Genomic DNA, 11,721 nt, shown 5'->3' with positions numbered 1-11,721 from the left:
CCCAGAGGTAGACTTGATTTGGTCCTATTTTAGTCCTGGTTTAGTCCTAGTTCAGTCCTGTTTAATCCTGTTTTAGTCCCGGTTTAATCCTGGTTTGAGCCATGTTTAGCCCTGATTTAGACTTGAATTAGTCCTGGTTTAAATCTGGTTTGATCCAAGGTTAGTCCTGATGTAGACTTGGTTTACTCCTGGTTTGATCCACATTAACCCTGATTTAGTCCTGGTTTAGTCCCAGTTTAGTTCAGGTTTGAGCCACATTTAGTCCTGCTGTAGTCTTGGTTTGGTCCTGTTTCAGTCCTGCTTAGATCCTGGTTTCCCACAATCCCAAACACAGACTTGTGACTTTAAATTTAAAATGCAGCGTTTTATTTTTGTTATAATTCAGTTATTACAGTTTAAATCCTCATTCCCGTGTTATTCCTGTGTGACTCAAACTCAAACTGACCAAACAACTTTCATGATCTCTTAATTATCCGACAGTTAATGCTTCTGTCACAAAGGTTCAGGGCAGATCTCATAAATGTTGAAGTTAATCCAATTATTTAATCTAAAATTTGCACTAATCCGCACAGAATTGACCTCGGTTTGTGCAAACGTGTTTTTATTTATTTATATTTATTTATTTTACACAAAGACTTGATTATTTCCTCACAAAATGCAAAGGGCAGAGAAAACTGAGTCAGACGAACGCTGAGCTCAGGGTGTGTTCACACGTCTGGTTTAGACCTGGTTTAATCCTGGTTTAGACCTTGTTTAGTCCTGTTTTATCTGTGCCATGTTTAGTCCTGATGTAGACTTAGTTTACACCTGGTTTAGACTTGGTTTGGTCCTGGTTTAGTCCTGTTTTAGTCCTGGTTTAGTCCTGATTTAATCCACATTTAACGCTGATTTAGACTTGGTTTAATCCTGTTTTAGTCCCAGTTTAGTCCTGATTTGTGCCATGTTTAGTCCTGATGTAGACTTAGTTTACACCTGGTTTAGACCTGGTTTAGACTTAGTTTGGTCCTGGTTTAGTCCTGTTTTAGTCCTGGTGTAGTCCTGGTTTGATCCACATTCTGCCCTGATTTAGACTTGGTTTAGTCCTGGTTTAATCCTGTTTTAGTCCCAGTTTAGACCTGGATTGAGCCACGTTTAGCCCTGATATAGATTTAGTTTGGTCCTGGTTTAGACCTGGTTTAGTACAAATTTGATCCAAGTTTAGCCCTGATGTAGACTTGGTTTAGTCCTGTTTTAGTCCTTGTTTATTCCTGGTTTGATCAACATTTAACTCTGATGTAGTCCTGGTTTAGTCCTGGTTTAGTCCTGGTTTAGTCCTGGATTAGTCCTGGTTAGTCCTGGATTTCCTGGAGTCCTGGATTAGTCCTGGATTAGTCCTGGATTAGTCCTGGTTTAGTCCTGGATTAGTCCTGGATTAGTCCTGGTTTAGTCCTGGATTAGTCCTGGTTTAGTCCTGGATTAGTCCTGGATTAGTCCTGGTTTAGTCCTGGATTAGTTCTAGTTTAATCCTGGTTTGAGCCACGTTTATCCTCGATGTAGACTTGGTTTGGTCCTGTTTTAGTCCTGTTCTAGATCTGGTTTGGTCCTGGTTTAATCCTGTTTTAGTCCTGGTTTGATCAACATTCAGCCCTGATTTAGACTTAGTTTAGTCCTGGTTTAGTCCTAGTTTAATCCTGATTTAATCAACATTTAACCCTGATGGAGTTTGGTCCTGGTTTAGACCTGGTTTATTCCTGGTTTGATCCAGGTTTAGCCCTGATGTAAACTTGATTTGGTCCTGTTTCAGTCCTGCTTCGCTCCTGGTTTAGTTCTGGGGTTTAGTCCTGGTTTAGACCTGTTTTAGTCCTGGTGTTGTCATGGTTTGATCCACATTCTGCCCTGATGTAGACTTGGTTTAGTCCTGGTTTAATCCTGTTTTTTAATCCTGGATTGAGCCACGTTTAGCCCTGATATAGATTTAGTTTGGTCCTGGTTTAGACCTGGTTTAGTTCAAATTTGATCCAAGTTTAGCCCTGATGTAGACTTGGTTTAGTCCTGTTTTAGTCCTTGTTTATTCCTGGTTTGATCAACATTTAACTCTGATGTAGTCCTGGTTTAGTCCTGGTTTAGTCCTGGTTTAGTCCTGGTTTAGTCCTGGATTAGTCCTGGATTAGTCCTGGTTTAGTCCTGGTTTAGTCCTGGTTTAGTCCTGGATTAGTCCTGGATTAGTCCTGGATTAGTCCTGGTTTAGTCCTGGATTAGTTCCTAGTTTAATCCTGGTTTGAGCCACGTTTAGCCTCGATGTAGACTTGGTTTGGTCCTGTTTTAGTCCTGTTCTAGATCTGGTTTGGTCCTGGTTTAATCCTGTTTTAGTCCTGGTTTGATCAACATTCAGCCCTGATTTAGACTTAGTTTAGTCCTGGTTTAGTCCTAGTTTAATCCTGATTTAATCAACATTTAACCCTGATGGAGTTTGGTCCTGGTTTAGACCTGGTTTATTCCTGGTTTGATCCAGGTTTAGCCCTGATGTAGTCTTGGTTTGGTCCTGTTTCAGTCCTGCTTCGCTCCTGGTTTAGTTCTGGGGTTTAGTCCTGGTTTGATCCCGGTTTAGCCCTGATTTAGACTTGGTTTGGTCCTGGTTTAGTCCTGTTGTAGTCCTGGTGTTGTCCTGGTTTGATCCACATTCTGCCCTGATGTAGACTTGGTTTAATCCTGGTTTAGTCCCACTTTAGACCTGGATTGAGCCACGTTTAGCCCTGATATAGATTTAGTTTGGTCCTGGTTTAGACCTGGTTTAGTTCAAATTTGATCCAAGTTTAGCCCTGATGTAGACTTGGTTTAGTCCTGGTTTAGTCCTGGTTTAATCCTGTTTTAGTCCTGGTTTGATCAACATTCAGCCCTGATTTAGACTTAGTTTAGTCCTGGTTTAGTCCTAGTTTAATCCTGATTTAATCAACATTTAACCCTGATGGAGTTTGGTCCTGGTTTAGACCTGGTTTATTCCTGGTTTGATCCAGGTTTAGCCCTGATTTAGACTTGGTTTAATCCTGGTTTAGTCCCACTTTAGACCTGGATTGAGCCACGTTTAGCCCTGATATAGATTTAGTTTGATCCAGGTTTAGCCCTGATTTAGACTTGATTTGGTCCTGTTTCAGTCCTGCTTCGCTCCTGGTTTAGTTCTGGGGTTTAGTCCTGGTTTGATCCCGGTTTAGCCCTGATTTAGACTTGGTTTGGTCCTGTTTTAGTCCTGGTGTTGTCCTGGTTTGATCCACATTCTGCCCTGATGTAGACTTGGTTTAATCCTGGTTTAGTCCCACTTTAGACCTGGATTGAGCCATGTTTAGCCCTGATATAGATTTAGTTTGGTCCTGGTTTTGACCTGCTTTAGTTCAAATTTGATCCAAGTTTAGCCCTGATGTAGACTTGGTTTAGTCCTGGTTTAGTCCTGGTTTAGACCCGGTGTAAATTCCCCGCCGCCGCTGCTGCTCAGGTTAAACTCGGGAGAATCATGTCCAGAATCATCGTGTGAGTCGAATCAATCAGAATCGTCTGCGGTGAAACGTCTCATCTCGTCTCATCTCGTCTCATCTCGTCTCGTGTCTCGTTTGGTTTCGTGTCCGTCTCCGTGACCCTGTAATCCACAGATCTCGACGGAGGAAGCAGGATTAAACATCAGGTTCCCGCTGATCTGTTAATGGTTATTTGGGTCACGGGGCTTCGAGAACACGATCAAAAACTGTCTCCGCTCTGGGCCGATTTACAACTTCTATTTCCTGCTCCCGTGTTTCTCGACCGAATCTGTGTTTGAGTTAAAACCAAAACGAACACGTGACAAAAACACACAAAAGGGAAGTGATTCTGTCCCCGAGGCAGTGACAGAGCTGAAAATATCCACTTTACTTTAGAAACATGTTTGTTTTTCGTTGGTTTTCGTTCACATGTTTGAGTAAAACTTTATGAGTTGTCTGTTTGCAAGGTTTGATCCACGTTTAGACCTGGTTTAGTCCTGGTTTAGTCCTGGTTTAGTCCCTTTTAGTCCAGGTTTAGTCCTGGTTTAGTCCTGGTTTAGTCCTGGTTTGGTCCTGGTTTAGTTCTGGTTTGATCCATGTTTAGCCCTGATGTAGACTTGGTTTGGGTCTGGTTTAGTCCTGGTTTAGTCCTGCTTTAGTCCTGGTTTGATCCTGATGTAGACTTGATTTGGTCCTGGTTTAGTTCTGGATTAGTCCTGGTTTAATCCACATTTAGCCCCGATTTAGACTTGGTTTGATCCAGGTTTAGTCCTGATGTAGCCTTGATTTGGTCTTGGTTTAGTCCTGGTTTGATCTACATTTAGCCCTGATGTAGACCTGGTTTGGTCCTGATTTAGTCCTGGTTTAATTCTCATTTGATCCACGTTTAGCCCTGATGTAGACCTGGTTTAATTCTGTTTTAGTCCTGGTTTTTAATCCACATTTACCTCTGATTTAAACTTGGTTTGGTCCTGGTTTGATCAATTTTTAGCCCTAATGTGGAATTGGTTTAGTCCTGGTTTGGTCCATGTTTAGCCCTGATGTAGACCTTGTTTAGTCCTGGTTTAGTCCTGGTTTAGTTTTCCTGGTTTGATCCACATTTAGTCCTGGTTTAGTCCTGGTTTGGTCCTGGCTTAATTCTTGTTTAATCCTGGTTTGATCCACATTTAGTCCTGGTTTAGTTCTGGTTTGATCCATTTTTAGCCCTAATGTGGAATTGGTTTAGTCCTGGTTTAGTCCTGGTTTAGTCCTGGCTTAATTCTTGTTTAGTCCTGGTTTGATCCACATTTAGCCCTGATGTAGACCTGGTTTAGTCCTGATTTAGTCCTGGTTTAGTTCTGGTTTAATCCACATTTAGCCCTGATTTAGACTTGATTTAGTCCTTGTTTAATCCTGGTTTAGTCCTTGGTTTTAGTCCTGGTTTAGTCCTGGTTTAGTTCTTGGTTTGGTCCTGGTTCAGTCCTGGTTTAGTCCTGGTTTGGTCCTGGTTTAGTCCTGGTTTAGTCCTGGTTTGGGTTTAGTCCTGTCCTGTTTTGGTTTAGTCCTGGTTTAGTTCTTGGTTTGGTCCTGGTTTAGTCCTGGTTTAGTCCTGGTAGTTGTGCCGTTATTTTTATTTTTTTCCTTTTCTGATCAGTGTCAAATAAACGTCGAACAAATGTTGAATCAAACATGAAACTATTTTTAGTCTCATGTTCCGTCTTTACCCTGTAATTTAAATACATCTCGACGTAAAAGTATTTAAAGTATTCAGAACACACGGCTCTGATTGGATCGAGCACGGAACATATTTTAATTCAGGTATTTGTTTTTCCGTCGCTGTGATTTGACTCCAGCTGCACCGAGACGGAAGAAAAACATGTTATTTTGCGATTTCTCTCTTGTAATAAAACATTTACGCAGGATTTTTTCACTTAAAATTAATATACAAGAACGTTCTACTTGCAAATTGTGGATTTAATTAGAACTTCAACAAAGTTTTTTACCCGATGAAGGTCTAATTCTAATTAAAATCACAATTCGTAAATAAAACGGTGTGTGGGATTCTTTTCTAAATTAAAAATGACAAATTTGAAGAATCCGTGTGTCGTTCGTTCATTTGTTTTTCAATATAAAACCAAAAATAAGAAAACAGAAAAAAAAAAATAATAATTTCTTCGTTATTTGTCTCAAAAAACAAAATGAAAAAAACAGATAATGATTCGTTTTTTCAGTTTTCGATTTTGTGTTTAAATGAAAAATGGAAAAAACGGATAACGACCGTTTCCTGTTTACGTGACTTCAGTGACTGAGATGTCGGACTGATCCAGGACTGGACCAGACCGGGACCAGACCGGACTGGGACCGGGACCGAGACCGGGACCAGACCGGGACTGAGACCGGGACGCAGACCGAGACCAGACCGGAACCAGACCGGGACTGGGACCGGGACTGAGACCGGGACCAGACCGGAACCAGACCGGGACTGAGACCGGGACTGAGACCGGGACTGAGACGGGACTGAGACCGGGACTGAGACCGGGACCAGACCGGAACCAGACCGGGACTGAGACCGGGACTGAGACCGGGACCAGACCGGGACCAGACCGGGACCAGACCGGGACTGAGACCGGGACTGAGACCGGGACCAGACTGGGACGCAGACCGGGACCGAGACAGACCGAGACCAGACCGGGACCAGACTGGGACTGAGACCGGGACCAGAGCAAGACTGAGACTGAGACCAGACCGGGGCCAGACCGGGGACCAGAGCGGGACTGAGGCTGGGACCAGAACGGGACTAGATTGACCGACTGAGACCGGGACCAGGCCGGGACCAATCTGGAGGCTCAGAACCCACAGCAGGGCCAGAGCTCAAAGCTGAGGCTCGGACCCTGCGGAGGCTCCGAGTCAAAGCTCGGAGTCCGCTCTGGTCCCGGTCCGGTCCCGCTCTGGTCCCGCTCTGGTTCCGGTCTCAGTCCCGGTCTGGTCCCGGTCCTGGATCAGTCCTGGTTCAGTCCGTACGCGGTGCAAACAGTCCGGCATCGCAGTCACTGAAGTCACGTAAACCGGAAACGGCCGTTATCTGTTTTTTCCATTTTTCATTTAAAACACAAAAATCGAAAACTGAAAAAACAAATCTTTATCTGTTTTTTCATTTTGGTTTTGGAGACAAATAATGAAGAAAATTGTATTTTCTTATTTTTGATTTTATATTGAAAAACAAATAAATGAATGACACACGGATTCTGAAGACCTAAATCGTAAATCACACGTTCACTTCATAATTTTTTATTTCGTTAATTGAAAATGCGTTGAAGATGCGTTTTGAAACATGTGAACTCGGTGTTTGACCTTTTTTTTTTTTTTTTTTTTTTTCAAAACCCAAACCAGAGTCCTGCACCGGGTTGGGTTTTAACGTTCTGGAATGTTCCGGGCGAGTATTTGGGCGGGTAGTGATTAATAACAGGCAGGTCAGGTGAATCAAATGAACGACAAACGGGAGAAAACTACTTCATGTGTGTTCAGAACGTCGTCGTTCTGGAAATAAGAGACATTTCCCTTTTTTTTCCCAAAATGATTTCATGGACCAGACTGAGAGAGACTTTAGTGTTTTTATTACAGAAAACCATCAGCGGAGGAGATTAGACCTGGTTTAGACCTGGTTTAGTCCTGTTTTAGACCTGTTTTAGACCTGGTTTAGTCCTGGTTTAGTCCTGGTTTATTCCTGTTTTAGACCTGGTTTAGTCCTGTTTTAGTCCTGGTTTAGTCCTGGTTTATTCCTGTTTTAGAGAGTCCTGGTTTAGTCCTGGTTTATTCCTGTTTTAGACCTGGTTTAGACCTGGTTTAGTCCTGTTTTAGTCCTGCTTTAGTCCTGGTTTAGACCTGGTTTAGACCTGGTTTAGTCCTGGTTCAGTCCTGTTTAGTCCTGTTTAGTTAGTCCTGTTTTAGTCCTGGTTTAGTCCTGTTTTAGACCTGGTTCAGTCCTGTTTTAGACCTGGTTTAGACCTGGTTTAGTCCTGGTTCAGTCCTGGTTTATTCCTGTTTTAGTCCTGGTTTATTCCTGTTTTAGTCCTGGTTTATTCCTGTTTTAGTCCTGGTTTAGTCCTGTTTTAGACCTGGTTTAGTCCTGGTTCAGTCCTGTTTTAGTCCTGGTTTTAGGTCCTGGTTTCAGTCCTGGTTTAGTCCTGGTTTATTCCTATTTTAGACCTGGTTTAGTCCTGTTTTAGTCCTGGTTTAGTCCTGGTTTATTCCTGTTTTAGACCTGGTTTAGTCCTGGTTTCAGTCCTGTTTTAGTCCTGTTTAGACCTGGTTTAGTCCTGGTTTAGTCCTGTCCTGGTTTAGTCCTGGTTTAGTCCTGTTTTAGTCCTGGTTTATTCCTGTTTTAGTCCTGGTTTAGTCCTGTTTTAGTCCTGGTTTAGTCCTGTTTTTAGTCCTGGTTTAGTCCTGGTTTAGTCCTGGTTTAGTCCTGTTTTAGTCCTGGTTTAGTCCTGTTTTTTCCTGGTTTAGTCCTGTTTTAGTCCTGTTTTTAGTCCTGGTTTAGTCCTGTTTTAGTCCTGGTTTAGTCCTGTTTTAGTCCTGGTTCAGTCCTGGTTCAGTCCTGGTTTAGTCCTGGTCTCGGGTGCAGATTTCCTCGCTCTCTCCTGACGTGCTGTTCTTCTCGTCGTGTTTCCAGACGATGTCCTGGGGGAGGAGAACTCGTCCATGTGTCTGTCCGACCTGATGAGCTCCTCCTCGGCTCCCGTGTCCTTAAACATGGAGTTGCCGCGGAAACGCAAAGGGAGCACCGACCAGTGAGTCCCAAATCAACTCTGACCCGGAGTTCTTTTACATCAGGACCAATCTTTCACGTTTTCTTTCTTTCTGAACGTAGGGAACCCAAACCTGCCTCCATGTTCGATGAAGATATGGAAGACGACGGGTGAGAGATTTAATATAAACAAAACAAAACACCTGCGCCTCGTCAGCTGCGCCGATCCCACTTTTTAGGTTCCGATACCGATTCTGATACGAGGGATTTAAGTATCTGTTAGTCTAGTGTTGTAGTCCGAGACCGAGACATGACCAAGACTTTTAAAGGTCGAGACCAAGACAAGGCCAAGACAAGACTGAGACCTCTGAGTGTCAAGACCGAGACTTTTAAAGATCAAGATCGAGACAAGACCGAGACAAGATCGAGACAAGACCGAGACAAGACCGAGACAAGATCGAGACAAGATCGAGACAAGACCGAGACAAGACCGAGACAAGACCGAGACAAGACCGAGACAAGATCGAGACAAGATCGAGACAAGACCGAGACAAGATCGAGACAAGACCGAGACAAGGCCAAGACTTTTAAAGGTCGACACCAAGACAAGGCCAAGGCAAGACTGAGACCGCTGAGTGTCAAGACCGAGACTTTTAAAGATCAAGACCGAGATCTCTGAGAAAGACCGAGACAAGACCGAGACAAGACCGAGACAAGACCGAGACAAGACCGAGACAAGACCGAGACAAGACCGAGACAAGACCGAGGCCTCTGAGAGTCGAGACCGAGGCAAGACCGAGACAAGACCGAGACAAGACCGAGGCCTCTGAGAGTCGAGACCGAGGCAAGACCGAGACAAGACCGAGACAAGACCAAGGCCTCTGAGGCTCGAGACCGAGACAAGACTGAGACTTTTAAAGATCGAGACCGAGACAAGGCCGAGACAAGACTGAGACCTCTGAGAATCGAGACCAAGACAAGACCGAGACTTTTAAAGATCAAGACCAAGACAAGGCCAAGACAAGACCGAGACCTCTGAGAAACAAGACCGAGACAAGACCAAGACCTCTGAGGCTCGAGACCGAGACAAGAGTGAGACTTTTAAAGATCGAGATCGAGACAAAGCCAAGACAAGACTGAGACCTCTGAGAGTCGAGACTGAGTCGAGACCGAGACAAGACTGAGACAAGACCGAGTTGTTACTAATTAAAGCTGCATTGTGCAACTTTTTCTGGTGGAGGGTCCGTCACCTGCTTGTTTCTATGGAGACGTCATTGCTCTGTTGGAATGTTCCACAGTGTGACATTAAACATTTATTAAACATTATAGTTTTACAGCTCAAAAAACAACTAGAAAAACAAACATTCTGGCTGTGAGCGGGGTCGCCCCTCCACAGATCTGACCTGTCACTTGGTCTGGTTTGGTCTCCGTGAAGATAGAAAGGTTTAATGCCACACTGTGGAACTTTCCAGACAAAACGATAATGAGTTACACCGTGCGTCTTTATGTTTGTTGGTTGGTTGAACAGGTCGGACGGAGAGGACCAACACGTGAAAATCAAATGCTGCAGGTCAGTGCTTCGATGTTCCCAAGTCCGATTTCTGTTTGTGTGTTTGTTTTATTCCGAGGTGTCATTTCCGGTGTCGTTTCTCCGCAGGGAACCACACAGTCAAATAGAAAAGAGGAGACGAGTCCGAATGAACAACCTGATCGACAAACTGTCCACCATGATCCCCATCCCCAACCCCATGTCCCGCAAACTGGACAAGCTGACGGTGCTGAGGATGGCCCTGCAGCACCTGCGCTCGCTCAAAGGTACAAACACAAACATACAAACAAACACAACACACAAACATACAAACAAACACAAACACACAAACACACAAACGCACAAACACACAAACACACAGACAGACAAACAAACAAACAGAAACACAAACTGAGGATGGCCCTGCAGCACCTGCGCTCGCTCAAAGGTACAAACACACAAACAAACACACACAAACATACACACAAACAAACACAAACACACACAAACATACAAACACACAAACATACAAACAAACAAACAGAAACACAAACTGAGGATGGCCCTGCAGCACCTGCGCTCGCTCAAAGGTACAAACACACACACACACACACACACAACACAAACGCACAAACACACAGACACACAGACAGACAAACACACAAACACACAGACACACACACACACAGACACAAGACAAACAAACAAACAAACAAACACAAACACAAACACAAACTGAGGATGGCCCTGCAGCACCTGCGCTCGCTCAAAGGTACAAACACAACACATACAAACAAACACAACAACATACAAACAAAACACAAACACACAAAACACACAAACACAAACACACAAACACACAGACAGACAAACAAACAAACAGAAACACAAACTGAGGATGGCCCTGCAGCACCTGCGCTCGCTCAAAGGTACAAACACACACACACACACACAAACACACACACAAACACACACACACACACAAACACACAAACACACAGACAAACAAACAAATAAACAAACAAACAAACACAAACTGAGGATGGCCCTGCAGCACCTGCGCTCGCTCAAAGGTACAAACACAAACACATAACAAACAAACACAAACAATACACACAAACACACACACACAAACATACAAACACACAACACACACAACACACAAACACAAACACAACACAAACAAACAACAGACAAACAAACAACAGAAACACAACTGAGGATGGCCCTGCAGCACCTGCGCTCGCTCAAAGGTACAAACACATACATACAAACACATACATACAAACAAACACACAAACATACAAACATACAAACATACACACAAACACACAGACAGACAAACAGAAACACAAACTGAAGATGGCCCTGCAGCACCTGCGCTCGCTCAAAGGTAGAAACACACACATACAAACACACAAACGCACAAACACACAAACAAACACAAACACACAAACAAACACACAAACATACACACACAAACATACAAACACACAAACATACAAACAAACATACAAACACACAAACATACAAACACAAACACACAAACAAACATACAAACAAAACACACAAACAAACAAACATACAAACATACAAACATACAAACATACAAACATACAAACATACAAACATACAAACACACATAAACAAACAAACACACGAACACACAGACAGACAAACACAAACATACAAACACACAAACGCACAAACACACAAACAAACACAAACACACAAACAAACACACAAACATACAAACACACAAACATACAAACACACAAACATACAAACAAACACACAAACACACAAACATACAAACACAAACACACAAACATACAAACAAACACACAAACATACAAACATACAAACATACGAACATACAAACATACAAACATACAAACACACAAACACACAAACACACAAACATACAAACAAACATACAAACACATAAACACATAAACACACTACGGGAACTATCACTTCTG

The 11,721-nt window shown here is 43.2% G+C and overlaps 1 protein-coding gene across 1 annotated transcript in view; it reads left to right on the top strand.

The window, feature by feature from the left end:
• The window catches only part of bmal2 (basic helix-loop-helix ARNT like 2), a 28,359-nt gene that overhangs the window by 1,068 nt on the left and 15,570 nt on the right, over positions 1–11,721 (top strand). Inside the window, exons 2-5 of the mRNA XM_055155614.1 lie at positions 8,137–8,254; positions 8,335–8,382; positions 9,740–9,781; positions 9,869–10,026. Coding sequence (XP_055011589.1) covers positions 8,137–8,254; positions 8,335–8,382; positions 9,740–9,781; positions 9,869–10,026 — 366 coding nt within the window. The remainder of the gene's footprint in view (positions 1–8,136; positions 8,255–8,334; positions 8,383–9,739; positions 9,782–9,868; positions 10,027–11,721) is intronic.

Source organism: Boleophthalmus pectinirostris, unplaced genomic scaffold (assembly GCF_026225935.1).
Source record: "Boleophthalmus pectinirostris isolate CB_2022bp ecotype Guang Dong unplaced genomic scaffold, ASM2622593v1 HiC_scaffold_2, whole genome shotgun sequence".
Taxonomy (NCBI): Eukaryota; Metazoa; Chordata; class Actinopteri; order Gobiiformes; family Gobiidae; genus Boleophthalmus; species Boleophthalmus pectinirostris.
The sequence above is the reverse complement of the archived record's forward strand: the minus strand, read 5'-3'. Positions and strand labels throughout refer to the sequence as shown.